General features: G+C 33.5%; 2 protein-coding genes across 3 annotated transcripts in view; one reads left to right on the top strand and one right to left on the bottom strand.

The window, feature by feature from the left end:
• The window catches only part of Cep85l (centrosomal protein 85 like), a 93,464-nt gene that overhangs the window by 19,426 nt on the left and 56,473 nt on the right, over positions 1-17,565 (top strand). For both annotated transcript variants that reach the window (XM_070015326.1, XM_070015325.1), the window contains exon 3: positions 4,616-5,388. In XM_070015326.1, the coding sequence (XP_069871427.1) occupies positions 4,616-5,388 (773 nt within the window). The remainder of the gene's footprint in view (positions 1-4,615; positions 5,389-17,565) is intronic.
• On the bottom strand, positions 7,112-17,265 carry Pln (phospholamban). Its single transcript, XM_070015328.1, has 2 exons — positions 17,166-17,265; positions 7,112-9,772 (listed from the first exon to the last, which is right to left on the bottom strand). Exon 2 carries the CDS (start codon positions 9,673-9,675, stop codon positions 9,517-9,519), a length of 159 nt encoding a protein of 52 aa, XP_069871429.1. The 5' UTR covers positions 9,676-9,772; positions 17,166-17,265; the 3' UTR covers positions 7,112-9,516.

The following is a 17,565-nucleotide window of genomic DNA, read 5'->3' as shown; positions in this document are numbered from 1 at the left end:
TTGTTTGATATTTTCTCATGATTAATGGGGGTTGTAGATTTTGGAAAAAATACCTCACTGATATCATCATATCTATGGATACATGATACTCATATGATATCACTGATTATAGCTACCTTGATGATAAATAGACCATTACTTTGGCTGTAGGAAAACAAACAGATGTTTCTCACTATCATTAAGATACAATGAATAGTTATCATTAATCTTTGTACTTAGTAGGCTGAGACCAGGTGGTTCAAGAGTTTGAGGAAAACCTGGGCTGCATAGTAAATTCCATTTTGGGTCCATAGCAAGACAGTCACAACAAGAAGAACAAAAATTATTCTTTACTATTGTTTTTTCTGTTCTTTTAGTCTATTCTAATACCAGAGTGTCAAAATGGGACTTACTATTTTAGGTATGTCTTTATGAAGACACTATTTGACTGGATTTAAAACATTTGATCTATCCTTGTTTTTTTGTTTTGTTTTTTGATTTTGTTTTCTTTTCTTCTGTTGGTTGTAGGGCTTTAACTCAGGGCCTGGGCACTGTTCCTGAGCGTTATTGCTCAAGGCTGGTGCCCTTCTGCTCTTTAAATTAGGACAATTAGATTTATCCATGTTGTGTAATATTTTAGTATTTCATTTCTTTTAATTGCCTAATAATTATCTGTTATATAGACAAAGCATTAATCCCATTCATTAGTTGATGGAAATTTTGACTATTTCTACTTTTGTGGCTATTGACTGCAGTGTCTGAGTATTCTTGGATACATTTCGGTGTGGATATATGATTACTTTTCTCTTGGGTATATAGTAGACTTGCCTAAGTTTTATAATAACTCTTTAAGTTTTTGAGGAACTAGCTGTTTCCTAAGCTGTAGCATTTTGCATCCTTACCAGCAATGTGTGATGGTTCTAGTTTCTTTACATCCTTGTTATTTTCTGTTACTTTGATTCTAGCCAGCCTAATGGGTATTAGGTGGTATCAGATTGTGCTTTGATTTATATTTTCTTGGTAACAAATGATATTAACCATTTTTCATGTGCTTAATATGACCTTTTGTGTATTTTCTTTGTAGAATGTTTATTCATATTCTGCATTCACTTTCTGTTGGGTTGTTTGTGTTCTTAATTGAATTAAAAGTTTTTTTTGTGTTGACTAAAATCCCTATCAGACACATGACTGCCAACAATTCTCAACCCATTTTATTGGTAGTCTTTTTATTTGAGCACCTGCAGCAAAGTAATTTAAAATTCAAATAAGTAGAATTTGTCTTTATTTTCTTTTGTGCTTGGATTTTGGTATTTAGCTAAGAAACCATTGCCTAAACATAAGGTCCTGAAGATTTTCAACTTGTTTTTTTTTCCCCTGACAGTTTCATATTATATTTAGATCTGTGGTCTGTTTAAAGTACTATTTGTGGATGATACCTGATACCAAGTAGGTATCTAGTTTAATTATATTGTCAGGGACTCTCCAGCTATACTAGTTCTACTAGCTCCCTTAGCTATTAATGTAGCAGTTGTGACATGGACTCTTACCTATGTGTGATAGCAGTCAATCTGTATTCTCACAGCATTCTGTAATGTTCATCACCTGCTTTGAGTTGTATGCCATAGTTGCCAAATAGTCTATCTGCTTAGTTTCTTTTTTACACATTATTTTGTGTGAAAAGTTTTATTGTTATATACAATCATTTGTTATCTTATAGAAACTAAAGAAATGCCAGTGGTTCTTCAGTGAGCTTGGTAGTAAGGTTTTCCTGAAAATATATTTTGTTCTTAATCTTGAAAGGTGGTTTCCTTGGGGGGGGGGGAGGGAGCAGTTTTGAATATTGTCTTCTCTACCTAATGCAATACCTTGTATTTATTCATTCTTAAGAGATTATTCTTTAGTGAAACTACCATCGAATTACTTTATTAAAAATATTAGTATAACCTGGACACCTAAAATACTATTAATCAAAACAAATTCCAGATGGTGTTTCTGTGTGCTTCTTTTTTTTTAATCTGCTTTTTAGGGAAGGGCAATGGGGGAGCACAGAAAGGGAGGAAGAAGGGTTAACAAATACAATCATGGTATTCAGTATATACTAGGTGGTGTTCAGTATATACTATGTAACTTGTGGGCAGGGATGGGAGGTAGAAATTGGGGAAAATAAAGGAAGGGGGTTGACAGTGGCCAAGAGAAAAGTATGCAATATCTGAATTGTGAAATAACCCCTCTGTACAACACCTAATTTCATTGTGATATTTATATCCATGAATATAATGTACTTCCATAAAATTTACCCCATCCACATTATTGTTCCTTTTTTAAAAATCATATTTTTATTATCTTTAAGTAGTTGTACAAAGGAGTTACTATTATTATTGTTTCTCTTTTTTTTTTTTTTTTCTTTTCTGGTGCAGGTCCTTAGGGCTTGAACAGAGTCTGAATGTTGTCCTTGAGTTTCTTTTGCTTAAAGCTAGTATTCTACCACCTGAGCCATCTGACTTTTTTGGTAGTTTAGTGGAGATAAGAGGCTCACAGTCTTTACTTCCCGGGCTGGCTTTGAACTGAGATCCTCAGACCTCAGTCTTCTAGTAACTAGCATTACAGTGTGAGCCACCAGTGCCTGGCTCTATTACTATTTATAAATCTCCCATTCCTCTCCTTTTCACTGAGTTACTTTATGCTCATTTCCTTCCAGCATTCATTTTATATTCATTAAATAACTTTGGCAGTAATTGTACACAACATCCAACCTACTCAGAAGTCAGTGTGTAGAGAGGCCAGGTGTGTAAAGTTAGAGATTGCTTATCTCCAAAATGAAATAACAAAAAAAATTGGGGCACAGGTCAAGTAGTAGAGTATTTGTCTATGTGCATCTCTAGGTTCAGTATCCAGTATGTGTGTGAAGGTGGAGGCTGGATGAGAAGAGAAAAGGAAAAAAATTACCTCAAAATATATGCAATACTGGAAGTGGCGCTGTAGCTCAAGTGGTAGAGTGCTCGCCTTTAGCTGAAGAGCTCAGGGACAGCACCCAGGCCCAGAGTTCAGGCCCCACGACCGACCAAAAAAAAAAAAAAATGCAATACTTTGAAATATTTGTTTATAAAAGGCAAAATTGCATATGGTTCAAAAATGTTCCTCCTCCACAACAGTATAAAATATGAATGTGTGATGGGATGTGATCCTGATATTAACGAGAGAAAGAGAAAAGGGTCATATTATATAAAACTTAACTGTTGCCTTTATGGTAGGCACATGTTTTTAATTCGAAAAGTAAAATATAATGTCTGACATTGGCTAATCTGTTGAACTGTTGGATTTTAAATCTGAATGCTTTGGTACAGGGTTGTATAGTTTCCTGTTTTTTATTTTGTAACTGTAAGGGCTATAATTTATCCCAAACAACAACAGATTCCACAAAGGTGCCTATACTTAGATTCGCTCACGCAAAAGCAGGAATTTCCTAAAGATAGAATGGGTAGCCTTGTTCACTTTTTCTATTAATTCCTAATCTGTAATATCTTTCCCTTTTCATCGATAGATGAAGAATTTTGTGCTAGAGACCAACAGAAATTTCACTTTCTGAAGTAGTCTCCCTGGCTCATGCTCATCTAATTTTTCTTATAAATGAAATATATATGCTGAATTATCAGCATTTCTTCAACCCACTGACTTTCTTTAAAATAATATTAGAACATACTAGTAATAAGTCTATTCTGGTATAATAGTCTGAAAGATCTAGATTAAGTGTAAAAGATAGCATTTGTTCTCTCACAGATCCTTTGAAGACTCTTGTATAATGTGAGGGATAGATTAAGGCTATAGATATTCAGACATTTTGGAAATAAAGGTTTACAACTTGGTGACTTAGTGAATGTGAAACGAGGGAGACCCTGAGTTTCTGGCCTTGGGATGCAGATCATTTGTGATGCTGTTCAGTGAGACTGGAAAGTTAGTGGCTCCCCTGTCTCTGAAGATAAAAGTGCTAGAACTTTGATTATTTTACATTATTGCAGGAATTCCTTTGCTCCTATTTCTAATTTGAATTAGAGTTAGTAGGATGTACTGAAATGTTCAGATTTGGCATAGACTTCCACAGTTGAGACTAGATAGAGTTATGTCTGAGATTTCAGTGCTGTGTTATAAGTAAGACCTCTCAATGGAGAATAGAGCCAGGTACCTGTGGCTCATGCCTGTAATCCTAGCTACTCTGGAGCCTGAGATCTGAGGATTGTGGTTCAAAGCCAGCTTTGGCAGGAAAGTCTGTGAGACTCTTATCTTAAATAAACCACCAGAAAACCAGAAGTAGCTCAAGTGGTAGCACACTCACCTCAGCTAAAGAGCTGAGGGACAACCAACCAAAAAAAAAAAATCAATGGGGAATAGTCTTTTAAATGTACAATACTTTGATTAGATAGCCTAAATATAAATATATCTTCATTTTTCACCATTGGATGTACTTATGTAGGCAAATTTAGAAATAATAGTTGGAAATATGTTTTTGTTTGCCTCCTTTGAAGGAAGTCCTATGAGAAACATTTGAAATCTTGTCCAGATTTTTCTTGGCAGTTTGCCTTTTACCTCATTCTTTTTAATATGTTAGCTATAACCAATTTGACAATCTTTTCTCTTTCAGATCATTCAACTTCAAGTGGCACACTATCTTTTAAGCCTAGTCGATCATTGGTTACTCTTCCCACTGCCCATGTGATGCCGTCTAACTCCAAACGCAGGGAATCATTAACACCAGATGGCTCAAAATGGAGTACAAGCCTCATGCAAACCTTGGGAGACCACAGTAGAGGGGATCAGGACTCTTCTCTAGACATGAAGGACTTCCGGCCCCTTCGGAAATGGTCATCTTTATCCAGACTCACTACCCCAGACAACTACAGCAAGGCCACCACTGCACACACAGAAGAGCTAAAGAATGGTTTGGAAAAGACAGGGAGGGGCAAGGCTCTCACATCACAATTGAGGACTATTGGGCCTAGCTGCTTACATGATAGCATGGAGACGCTGAAGTTAGAGGACAAGGAAATAAATAAAAAACGGTCATCAACTCTGGATTGCAAGTATAAATTTGAGAGCTGTAACAAAGACGACTTTAGATCTTCTTCCTCTGCTCTTAGAAGACAGACCTCAGACATGACATACAGTGCCTTACCTGAGAGCAAGCCCATTATGACAGGCTCAGATGCTTTTGAATCTCCAAAATACTTAATGCTTGGGCAGCAGGCAGTAGGTGGAGTTCCCATTCAGCCTTCTGTGAGGACTCAGATGTGGCTTACAGAGCAGTTACGGACAAACCCTTTGGAAGGTAGAACTACAGAGGATTCTTACAGTTTAGCTCCTTGGCAACAACAGCAAATGGAGGAGTTTCGACCAGGAAGTGAAACCCCAATACAGGTAAGGCCCCAAACCTGTTAGCTTCCCTCACCACCCTTCCAGTGGTACGAAGCCCAGTTACCCTTGGGAGCATGCATAGGACAGTGTCCACATTCACTATTTAAAATTTTTTGTTCTCCCACAAGTTAACAAGCACATTATCATGAACTTGACTATTGTATTGCCAAAAATCTGAAAAAGCATTTGAGACTTAAAATGAATCTTAAAGTTTGTGCTTAATTTTGTTTTCACTTTCTCATTTGTTAAATGGGTGTGATAACAAAATGTTCTATTTCAAGAAACTTGAAACAGAGGTTGACATGATATAATATAAAATTGAGAGTAAAACTAGCTTTTCTGGTTCTATCATTATTGCAACCTATATGTTTCCCAACCTAATGCTTAGTTTCTCTGGGCCTTGGTTCATCTGTAAAATGTAATGTAATGTAAATGTAAATGTAAAGTCATTTGTAATATTTTGGTAATAATTGCTTTGCATTTATATTTTTAGTCATTGAAAATAGTGAAAATCTTGAGCGTCGAAATTTGGTGAGCAGTTTAAGGAGATCACTTTAGAGAAAGAAAAATAAGGTATTATCATTGTTCCCTAGTGGAATAACAGGTAGATGTGTAATTTCTTGACCTGAAAACATATCTCTTTCAAGACAATTTTCTATTGCTCATTTGCACTGGCAAACCCATTTTCTGAATCTTGTCATTTTCTTTTTTATCAGAATTCTCTTAAACTATAAAACATTGCAAAACTTATCTAGAGGAAAAAATTTTAAATTACTGTTCATTACTACTTATAAAGTTATAAAATATAAAAATTGCTGAAGAGAAGCTCTCCCTGGACATAGTGAAGATCTCTTTACTGACAAACTTGTTTATTCTTTCTCTTACCTTCCCTGGCATGTTTTAAATTCTGGCTTGAAAGCATTAGCATGAAGAAAATGAGACTTTGTGCCTTTGGGACTTGATCAATCAAAATATTGACACCTGGTAATTTTAAATATTTAGGTGGAAATTTTGTCTTGTGTAAACAGCTTAATGACTTAAAGGACCTTTGTCTAATATGACTAGGAATGAAAGAATAAGAAAGCTTTTTAACTTGAAAATATTTTACTGTCTTCTTTGAAAAAAAGTTTTCTTTTTCATTTTTGCATCTTGTTTTGTCTTTTAATATTTTTGTTTTTTTTAAAGTACTTTTTATTCGTATAAATTAAGGGGTTTATTGTGATATTTTTATGCATTGAGGTGTGGACTTGACACTACAGATGTGCACATGACACTCCACCTGTGATATATTCATATTCATGTGTAAAAGTTATTATTATTAATATATTTGACTTATATTTTAAAATCAACTTTAATATATAATTTGGCATATTGTTTCTAGATATTTGAAAGTGTGCTGTTACTTAGCATTCAAGCAGACCTTTACATGAAATTCCTGTTTTGCCTGAAGACTCAAAACAAAGGACAAGTAATCTCTATGTTAGGGTGCCCTCTTGTGTTCATATTAGGAAATCTTGTAGACCCTTGCAACATCAACACTACAGTTAGAACAAGTCATTATCAATCTAGCATATATTACAGGGAATTCAATTCATTTTAATATAGATGTTTCTGTGCATTTTAGTATTTACACATTAAGATTAGCATATGCTCCGCAGTAGGATATTTACTTACTATTTAAATATATAGCTTTCTGTTTATCAGAAATAAACAGAGTAGTTTAAAATGGTTTTGTTCTGTATTTTAATGATTTATAATATTTCAAAATCTCACACATTAAAATTTCTATGAAAGACAGAATGAAGAAAAAAATCTTGCTCTACTGAGAAAACTCCTGTCACTTCACAGTTATTGATATTTTAATCTATGGCACGTTATAATGAAAGACATAGGACTTATCAGTTCAAATTTTCCACTTATTTGTAATGTTAGTGCAATTATAGAACATAGGTACTTTTGTACAGATAATTGTTGGACCAGTAGGTTAGTGTATTCTATAGGATTTATAAGTTTCCTGGCTGTAATGGGGATCTCCAACCTTTTAAATGAACTGTTGTTGGAGAAATCCCAGGTAGTATGAAATCCTGTTTACCAACTGTTGTACAGATACTCATGAGCCAGAATGATCTCCCTTTCTATTTACATGACATCTAGTGATTCATAGAATTGAAAAGTAAAGTCTTTTTCCATGTTCAGTTAGGACTATTTGTGTTAAAAACCAATGTGGAATTCAGCTCAGGTAGCCTTCAGTTGATGAATGGATAAAGGATGTGGAGTGTATATACTCAATGTAGTACTATTCAACCATAACAGGAAATTATGTCATTTTCAGGAAAGTAGATGGAACTGGAGAATCATCATAATGAGCCCAATACACCAGGTTCAGAACGATACATATTGCATATATTTTTTTGTATGCGAAATCTAGACCTAAAATAGTATAAGTATATATGTTTTTATATATGTAATTGTATGACTAGTTTGGTAGGGAACAAATGGAAGTAGGAAAGAGAATACTGGGGGTGAATAATACAGAATTATGTCTATATCTGAAGATAGTATAATGAAACCTACTAAAAACTAAAAAGGTTGGAAAAAAGAGCAATGGTTGGTGGGACAATTTGATTAAACTACAATACATACATTTGCAAAATATCATGTTGAAACTCTTTGTAGAATTAATACTAATTTAAAAAGAGACCAAGGGGGACTGGGAAGGTGGCTTAGTAGTCGAGTGCTTGCCTTGCATGCATGAGGCCCTGGTTTTGATTCCTCAGCACCCATAAGCAGAAAAAAACTCTGTGGCATTGTGGCTCAAGTGGTAGAGCGCTAGCCTTGAGCTGAAGAGCTGAGGGACAGCGCCCAGGCTGAGAGTTCAGGCCCCATGACCGACAAAAAAAAAAAAAAAGACACCAAGGTCAATATTGATGCTTCATATTCTTTTAGTAATAATATTTTTGGGAAGTTTATTCCTTATTAATTAAATAATATATAATTATATAATTATAAAAATATATAATATATCTTGAATGTAAGCCACTTTGGACTTGGGTTAAATTTTAGTGTATTTATTTCTGAAACATTTTTTTACTTGTTATTTTATTAGTTGTTAGAGGATGTTTAAAAATGACAAGGGAAATAGAAAATATATTCAATAAGAAATTATAGATTAGCATTTCTGGATCTTTTCCTGAGCTCATTGATGTAGCCTACAAAATGAGTGTTAATTGTCTGCTTGGTAGATTCAGGAAAATAGTTACATCCTATAGGTCAGAATTTTGTTTAAAATATAATATAGGAATTAGTTAATATTTGGAGATAGAATTCAAATGTTTATTTCTCATAATGCTTGAGATAATATATTTCTCGTTGGATATTTTTTTGTTTCCTTGCCTTCATTGGTTATAAGGTTGGAATAGAAGACTATCTGTGAAACCAAAGATAGTATATGACAAGTTAGGGTATTTGATAATCAGTTCATATCAGTGCTTTTTGACTTAAAAATATCATTTTACATCCCAGAAAGAAAGGTTAACTTACTTAAACTAGAATGTTAGAATGTTAATCTAGAATAGAAAATGAAAACAATTTTAGTTTTAGAATATAGGCTCTGATAAAAACTAATTTACTATTTTTAATTACAAGTGTAATTAAAAATAGTAAAAGTATATAGATGTGAGAAATCAGTGGGTTAATTTAAAGGCCACTTCATTTAAATTATTTGAGTACTTGGTGAAAACTGAATACTTATTATCTTAAGAGTTTTTAAAGTGCAACATAAATTATATTACCTCAATGAGTAAAGTTAAGGTTATACATATAAAATGAACTTACTAGCAGTGCTGTTTCCAAATTAAAACTCTGAAAGACATTCATAAACCATTTTGAGGAAATCAGCAATTACATTTTTATGCACTTATAGTCATTATATGGTTTGAAAATAAGCCCTTTTCATGTTTACAAGATCCAGTAGATGAATATATTTGCTAACAATTTTTGCTCTTAATCTCAATGTTTTGACAAGGAAATTTTTCTACTTGGGAAGTATGCTTTGGTGTTTTCCCCTCTTCGTGGGATGGCAGATTTTAAGATGATGTGGCAAGTTGCATGTCTTGAGTCTGCAGCAGAACTTCAGAGAAGCATCACGATGATGCAGATTAGCAGGAGACATATTAAGATGAGACAGAAATTGACAAATAGATTCTGGAGGTTTTGACGTGCTTGTTGGGGCATTTCAATAGTAGAGGCTCTTCTTATAGCAGAGCGCGTGAGATACTGGACTTTCTCCATGATACTGGGAAGGCAGCAGTCTACAGTCCCAAGATGGTCAAGAGAAAGATAAAAAGCTGGCAGCCAAATGTGAGATAACTGTCTTCTTTTAGTTTTCCTAGAATAGAAAAATAATAAATGTATTAAGCTCGTGTGTAACTTGTTCTCTGAATTGGTAAGACAGAATTTCATGCTAATCTGTTTTCCTCTTCTCTTGTATTTTGTAACCAAAACTTCAAATGACTCCATAGTCTCTCTGTGTGTACATGCATATGTTTCTCCCTCATTTCTCCATTATTTTATCTATCTTTTCTTGGTGGCATGTATTATTACAGTCTCATTTGTCTTGTGCTTGTGCCTTCTTTCAACTTGACTGCAAGTCTTGCTTGGTTGATGGTACAGCTTGTTTTTGGTATATCTTTGGATAAAAGTTCTTACATATGGTTTCTCATAATTGATGTGCACATTAGTACATTAGTACTAATGTACTAACATTCTAACATTGTAATTAAATTAATTTCTCCAGAGCTAAAAAAGAAATGCATCTAACCCAATTATTCTTGAATCTTGATTTCCTCCCCAAAATGAAATAAATGAGAAGTTTAAATAAATTTCTACTGTTTGGGGCTGGGAATGTGGCTTAGTAGTAGAGTGCTTGCTTAGCATGGATGAAGCCCTGTGTTCAAGTCCCTAGTACCACATAAGCAAAAAAAGCCAGAAGTGGTATTGTGGCTCATGTGGTAGAGTCCTAGGCCTGAGCTTCTTTAAAGCTCAGGGACAGTGCCCAGGCCCTGAGTTCAAGCCTGAGGACTGTCAAAAAAAAATTCTACTGTCTGTCATGCCCATTTATGATTTTATACCCAGAGTATCACTTTAAAATAACATTTCAACAAGCTTTGATATTAAGTATTGAACACTTATTAAGCTTGGAAGTCATAGTTTATCATTATTGCATTATGTACCATGGACAGTTCCAGTTTAAACGTGTACTTAGGAGGAATGGTTTGTACCTTGCCTTCTGTCAAAGCTTTTGTAACATCGGTGTACTACAGGGCCCAAACCTTTGATAATTAATAAAAGAAAATAAAAGGATAAATAGGAAAAATAGGTATAGATTTAAAATTCAGTATAAATTATCCAGGGATAATTGATAGTAACACTTTGGAGATATTTTAATTTTTATCAAAATACTTTTCTACCAATTTTTAAAATAAACTTAAACATGGATTATAAAGCCATAGTTAACAACCCAGAGATAATGGTGATGAAGATGTCAATATATTTGTGTGAGGATTCAGTGCTATTTATTCAGTCCCAATTTTTAAAAGTATTTTGGTGGTCCTGGATTTGAACTCAAAGCTTCATAGTTGCTAGACAGGTACTCTATCATGTGAACCACGCCTCCCAGGCTTTTCTGGTTATTTTTGAGATGAGATCTTGCTATTTTTCTGGAGTGTCCTGAACCACAATGTTTCTATTTATAATTTTTCCATTAGCTGGAATAACAGCTCTATACTAATACGCCCAGGTTTTTCTTTTTACTGGAGATAGTCTTGCGAACTTTCTGGCCTGAGCTGGCCTGGAAGTGTGGGCCTCTTGATTTTAGCCTCCCACATAACTGGGAGGACAGGCATATTGCCACCATGCTCAGCTATTGACTGTGAATGGCACCTTGAACTTTTGTCTGGCTGGCCTCCAACCCTGAGTAGCTAGGATTATAAGTGAGAGCCACCACCACCGGGCTAAAAATTACCTTGAGAAAAGTAAAACATGGAAAAGGAGATGCAGTTTATCATGAACACAGGACTCATCCATAACCTGACTGTGATGAGTGGTGCTTCATAAAACAGGTCATGTTCCTATAAAAACTCCATTCCATTTAATGACTTTGTCCCTCCCTTGCCCCTGGTCACTTTACTGCCTGGTAAAACCCAGTTGATCCTTAAGGCCAAGTTTAAATATTGTTTCCTGATAAAAGTTGTATTAGTCAGGGTTGGGAAGGTGGCTCAATGGTAGAGCGCTTCCCTTGCATGCCTGAGGCCCTGGGTTCAATTCCTCAGCACCACATAAGAAAAAAGAAAAAAGCTGGAAGTGGCGCTGTGGCTCTAGTGCCCAGGCCTAGAGTTTAGGCCTCATGACCAGACCCCCCCCCCCCAAAAAAAAAAAAGTTGTATTAGTCATTGAAGTAGAATTGGTTATCAATTCTGCTGTGATTTAATATGACTTCAGGGTGACTGTATCTGGCTATCAGGCTGTTGCATACTTTGTTAGCATCCCTAATGGCTTTTATGAACAAAGGAATGGTATATTCATTTTGTCTTAGTACTCAGTGCAGGATTGGCACCATGCGATTAATATAGTTGAGTGAGAGATTTTTTTAAATCACTAAACATTTCTTATTATATATGAGAAGAATAAGGCTCAGAGAATTGACCTAAGTTCATGGTGTCTTCATGAACACATTAACGTGAATAGACTTTGTACACATGGACATTTGATGTTTGTGAACTAGAAAGAGATAGGCCTAAAAATATAGATTATATTGTTGAAAGTATAATTAGTAAACTCTCAAGATGATTTTTAAAAAATTTAACAGCCTAGTGTTATTGAAAAATGAAGTGGATATAAAGAACAGACCAGACTAATGACAGTGACCTGTTTCTTGTCAAACTTGAGAAAATTTGACACAGTTCTGAAGATAGTCATTTCATAATTTTATCCTAAAACTGAAAAAAATCTTTTACATGTAGAAATGCTAGTGGTATGCATTTAATTTTTTAGGTTCAATTTACTTTATAGTGATATGATCTGAACTGTGTTGAATCTTAATTCTGATGGTCTAGTTAATTAGCTACACTTCATCCATAGAAGGGAAGGCTTCCTGTCAGATACATCAGAATGAAAAGTTGAATGTGAAAACAGCATACTCTCATATTTGGAGTTGTGTATCACTTTTACTACATCATAATTGATGTCATAGTGTCAGATGTTTATCATTTTTTAGAGCATTCTTTTAGGATAATGAGAAATAACGTTGAGATGTTCTAACCTTGCTTTGCCAGCTGCAGACACTGAGATTATTCTGGCTCTTTTATGAAAAGGATAACTGTTCATAATGGGTGCAAGAGGAATATTCATTTGCAGACTAACTTAAAAAGTAATTCTTTATTAAGGCCCTTGTATCAGAGCATTGAAAGGTATTTGATGGGAGATCAGAGGCAGCAAGATACCCACCGTAGTGTTAGTTATATGTTTGTGGGATCCAGAATTACTCTAATTTTTGAAAGAATGTGAAGAACATAACTAAGTTTTTATTATTTTTTACGAAGTTTATAAAGCCTTCATCTTTTTCCATTTCATCTTTTGCTCAAAGAAAAGCAAATTGAAGAAAGTATTGCTTTTGAAGTGGTATTAAAAAATTAAAAACCACAAGAAACCATAATTTTTTTTTTAAGCAAAGATTATATGCCGTTATTAGGCAACTTGCAACTTAATTGATAGAGGGTACCAGGTATTTTCCTGCAGGAACCCTCACTGTGTCTACAATGAGTTCTGTTTCATCAGTAAGATCCCATGCATTCTTGTGCAAAAAAAGACTCAAGAGGCTTTATAACGTTTTGATGTCTGAACGGGTGTCTAATCAGCAACTTAACACTTTCCATGCTTTATAGAACTTTCTGAATTTCAGACTTTGGAGTTATTACTTTAGCCAAAGTCATACATTCTTGGGATTCTTTGTATTTGTAGATTCTAGAAATTTATTTTTAGAATTTTATTTTTGCATTTTAGTAAACATGGGCACTAAATAGCTTGTCAATGTTCTTAACCTGCACGATTCTGAAGAATGCATTACCAAATACACAAAAAATGAAGCCTTGGTGTAGGGCTCCACCCAGGACACAGTCTAAAACTTATAGCTCCTAAATTCAAATAATGAGGTGCTCACCTCAGATGGTCTCTACTTAATGTTTCCATTTATTTAGTATAGAAGATTAGATAGAACACCCTATAGATTGAATTAGCAAGACTTAAAAAAAATTACAATTATTAAGAGTTTCAAGTTTTTTCTGCTACTAATGGTTATTCCCACAGGTAAGCCAGAAGTGCTTGTATCTTTTTCACCTGTAACCTATTGGTTTATAAAAGTTCACTCCATGTGATAACTTTATTGTCTAAGTTTTAGCCTTGGAAGTTCTATTTTAAATTACTTGGTGGCAACATTCTAGCATGCTTAGTACAGACTGGATGTATGAAGAAATCTTTTTCAGCTGCTTCCAACTAGGTGTGGTCAGAGCTCTGTAATCATAAATATGGGTGTAATTCCTGAATAATTGGTGTCACAGTGTAATGTCTTAGTTTTAAATTTCTGCCTCAAGGAGAGCTTATTAAATAACAGCATAGATTTTTCCTCCGAAATTGGTACATGGCTGTTGCTACTATGCTTGTAGACTTATTTGTATTACAATATTCTTTCTCATTTTTTGAGTCTTGGGCCTTCTGATTCCTTTTGTTGTTTTTGTTTAGTTTGGAGCAGCTATGGGGCAGAATGTTGGGGAAATTTTAAGGAAAAACGTAATTGAACAAACCTCATTAATGTGAATCTGTCAATTTTGTTGAAAGTGGATGGAGTTCATCTTACACAACACTAGAGGGCCTCAGTTGACTGTAAGTGTCCTGGGTGGAGTCCTACACCAAGGCTTCATTTTCATGTGTTTATCTGGTATTGCATGTTTCAGAACCCTGTAGGGTAAGAACACTGACAAGCTACTTCTGTTCATGTTCGGAGACAATATCTTAGCCATACATGGTTCTGTATGTTCTTGATTCTCAACCTCCAGATTTATTTGTTTGTCTGTACATGTGGAAATTCTTATTTCACATGAAAACTAGTGATTCTCATAGATTAAATACCAATCAAGAGTTTTGTTTAGGCACTTTGAGAAAAAGCTTGTATATTTAAATGGTAGAATGAGGGGTTAGAAATAAAATAGATGGAACATGAGGATTTAATGTGGAAGCAGGAAAAATGAAGTTATTTTATGGAAAGGCATGAGGAGAAAGAAATTAATCTGGACTTTTTTTAGGAAACTAAATAAATTAAGGGTGTAATTGTAAAACAAGCTAAATAATAAGGGACTTTATATTGATGTGTCATGTTATTTTTTAAATTTATGTGATTATTTTGAATTTTTCAAAATGATTATTTAATAACTAAGGATATCTATAATGTCTCTGGCTTTGAAAAGGCTGATTGTATAAATTGAAATGAAACAGAATGGTTTAAAATTAATATTTGTGTTCTATAAATTTGTTTTATAAAATGCCATTTATCGTATGTACTTTAGTTTCCTTTGTCAGTGTTCTGCTTTATTTTTTTAAACTACATTGGTATATAGAATGCCTATGTGCTTTAGAGTTGTAAGACCTAGGCTTCTGCAGTGGTCCTATTTGTATCATCTTAAATTATTCCCCTATTTGTGTGATCTTGAACTATTTTCATTTCTGAGAATGTTTCCTAAATTGTGAAGTTGAGATTCTGTGCCAGAGAATTAAGACCAAAGAAAACATTTGTGTATATAAGGGTATTTAGAAAATTGTTCAAAAATAAGGAGGTTTTTCATTTTTTATTTCTAGAGTTGGTAATAAATATATCTTATAATCCTTATTACCAACTAAACTTTTAATACATTATAGTTAATTATATAAAGTATTTAAATAAATTTTAAACAGTAAATTTTTACTTTTTGCAAATATTAATGCAAATATTCTGATATTTCTAAATATTTAGATTTATACAAATATTTTATACACATATTCTGCTATCTCTAATCAGTGAGATCAAGAAACAATGTGTATTTATAACCCAAATGCATCTCATTTATGCAAACCTGCTATCTCTAATCAGTTAAAGAAATTAAGAAATTATATGCGTTTTAATATTTACTCAAATGTAGCTATTTTGCTTTATGTCCTTAAAATAATTTTGATTTGTGAATATTAGGAAATAACAGTGGTAAATCCTTAGCAGACAACTGTGTTAGTTCTTTGACTAGTTCTTAAAAAATAATCAATTTCATAATTTACTTAGCCTGAATATTTTTTCTATTCAATTTAATCTAGCAATTCTTTTAGCACTTAATTTTAAAGCTCATTTCTTTGAAAACAGACACTAAAATGTCACCTTTAAACAGACATGAACTAGTTCAGACATAATATCTGGCACTGTGGCATTATGTTTAAATTTTTAACTACAGTCATTTAATTGTGTCATTCCAGTAAACTGGATATAATGTTTACCTGAAGATTAGTAACAAAATTTCTTTTGTAGAAGTTGTGTACTTTGAAGTATGTGATAATGAAATTCTGATGAAAACCTCATTAACTGAGAATATAATTTTGATGAACATCCTAACAAAAGCAGAAATATGCATATAAAACACTCACTTAGAGGGTGCCTCAGTAGTAAATAAAAACTTCAGCTGTTTTTGTATGTCTTAAGGAAAGCTGCTTAGGAGAATACAAAGTTCATATTTGGTATGAGCAACAGAGTTAATTATTAACATATATTTAGGAATTGATAATTCTAGAGGTAAGTTTTATTTTAAAAAGTGTGATTTTATATGTCCTGAGACAGATTTAAGAATGAGGAAACATTTCATTTATTAATTGAGAATTATAAGAGAATTTAAGCAGAAATCATAAAGTTTATTGTGATATCTCCATCCCTTGGAAATTGAGAAACACTGGAGGACATTAATTTTTGATAGCTGTATCATTAGTAAACATGCATTTAAATTTCTTCAAGTAAAATATTTTAAGAATGTTTGTATGCCAAAAAAGCCTTTATTCTGTAACATTGGAAAAACTTTTTTAAGTGTTTGTGGTGTTTTGAAGTTTGTTTTTTATGATAAAGTATTGAACTTCAAGTATTGAACATAAAACAAGCAATTCCATTATTGCAAACATGCATGTTTTGAGTAGTTTTTAAAAGTTGACTGCAGTTTATGAAGGAAAAGCTCTCTAAGTTCATTTTCAGAGTACTTTGTATAAAATTATTTTTATATTACTTTAAGAATCATGACTATTATATTAGATTGGGTATGCTGATAATGTTGTCACACAACTATTCATATTGTCCAGATGTAAACAAAGAGCCCAGTCGTGCACTGGATCTCAGCAAAGTAACATGTAATCAATGAAGCCTTTGTTTTTGCATGGAAAAGTAAAATTATCACTACCAGCATATATAGTAACATAATTGGAAATTCCTATTTGAAAAACTAAGTATAAGATTAAGATTAAAATGGCAAACCCATAACCAGGATCTGTGATCCAGGATCTTTGATGTTGGTTAAGCTTATTTTTATCTTCATAAAGTGAATAAGCTAGAAATTAAGGATGTTATTTTCGAACTTTGAACTGAAATTTAGAAAGTGTGATTAATTACATAAAAGTTCAGTTAGTCTGAATTTTAGAAAATAAAGATTTCCAAAATTAGGAGGCTGCCTTACCTTAGCTTCTGTGTTCGTCACAATGAAGGATGTCGAGTTGTGTGAAGTGTTGCTTAGCTGGGAAGTTTTCTGACTCTTAACAGGTTTATTCAAACAGTTGCTGTAGGTGGAGAAAAAAATAGGGAGGTCTTTATGATGTCACACAGGAATTCTGAAGTTATGATTGGTTAACCATAATTATCACAACCAAACATAATTATCACTACTAAACTCTAGGATTTCATTTTTCCTCCTTTAGATATGCAAAGGTCATTAACACTTTGTGCTTTACTTTTTTAGTTTTAATTTTAAGAGGTCTTGGGAGAGGAATGAAAGAAAAAAGCTTGGGATGGTAGAAATTGTTCATCTTCAGCCTTAGAGGCAATTGTAATCTGATGTTGATGTTAAAGAGCTAAAATGT

Source organism: Dipodomys merriami, unplaced genomic scaffold, assembly GCF_024711535.1.
Source record: "Dipodomys merriami isolate MVZ:Mamm:240054 unplaced genomic scaffold, mDipMer1.0.p SCAF_112, whole genome shotgun sequence".
Classification (NCBI taxonomy): Eukaryota; Metazoa; Chordata; class Mammalia; order Rodentia; family Heteromyidae; genus Dipodomys; species Dipodomys merriami.
The sequence above is the reverse complement of the archived record's forward strand: the minus strand, read 5'-3'. Positions and strand labels throughout refer to the sequence as shown.

What these genes read in the sequence shown, in the direction of transcription:
- Pln (XM_070015328.1), bottom strand. Translation starts at nt 9,675, where the DNA reads ATGGAGAAAGTCCAGTATCTCACGCGCTCTGCTATAAGAAGAGCCTCT.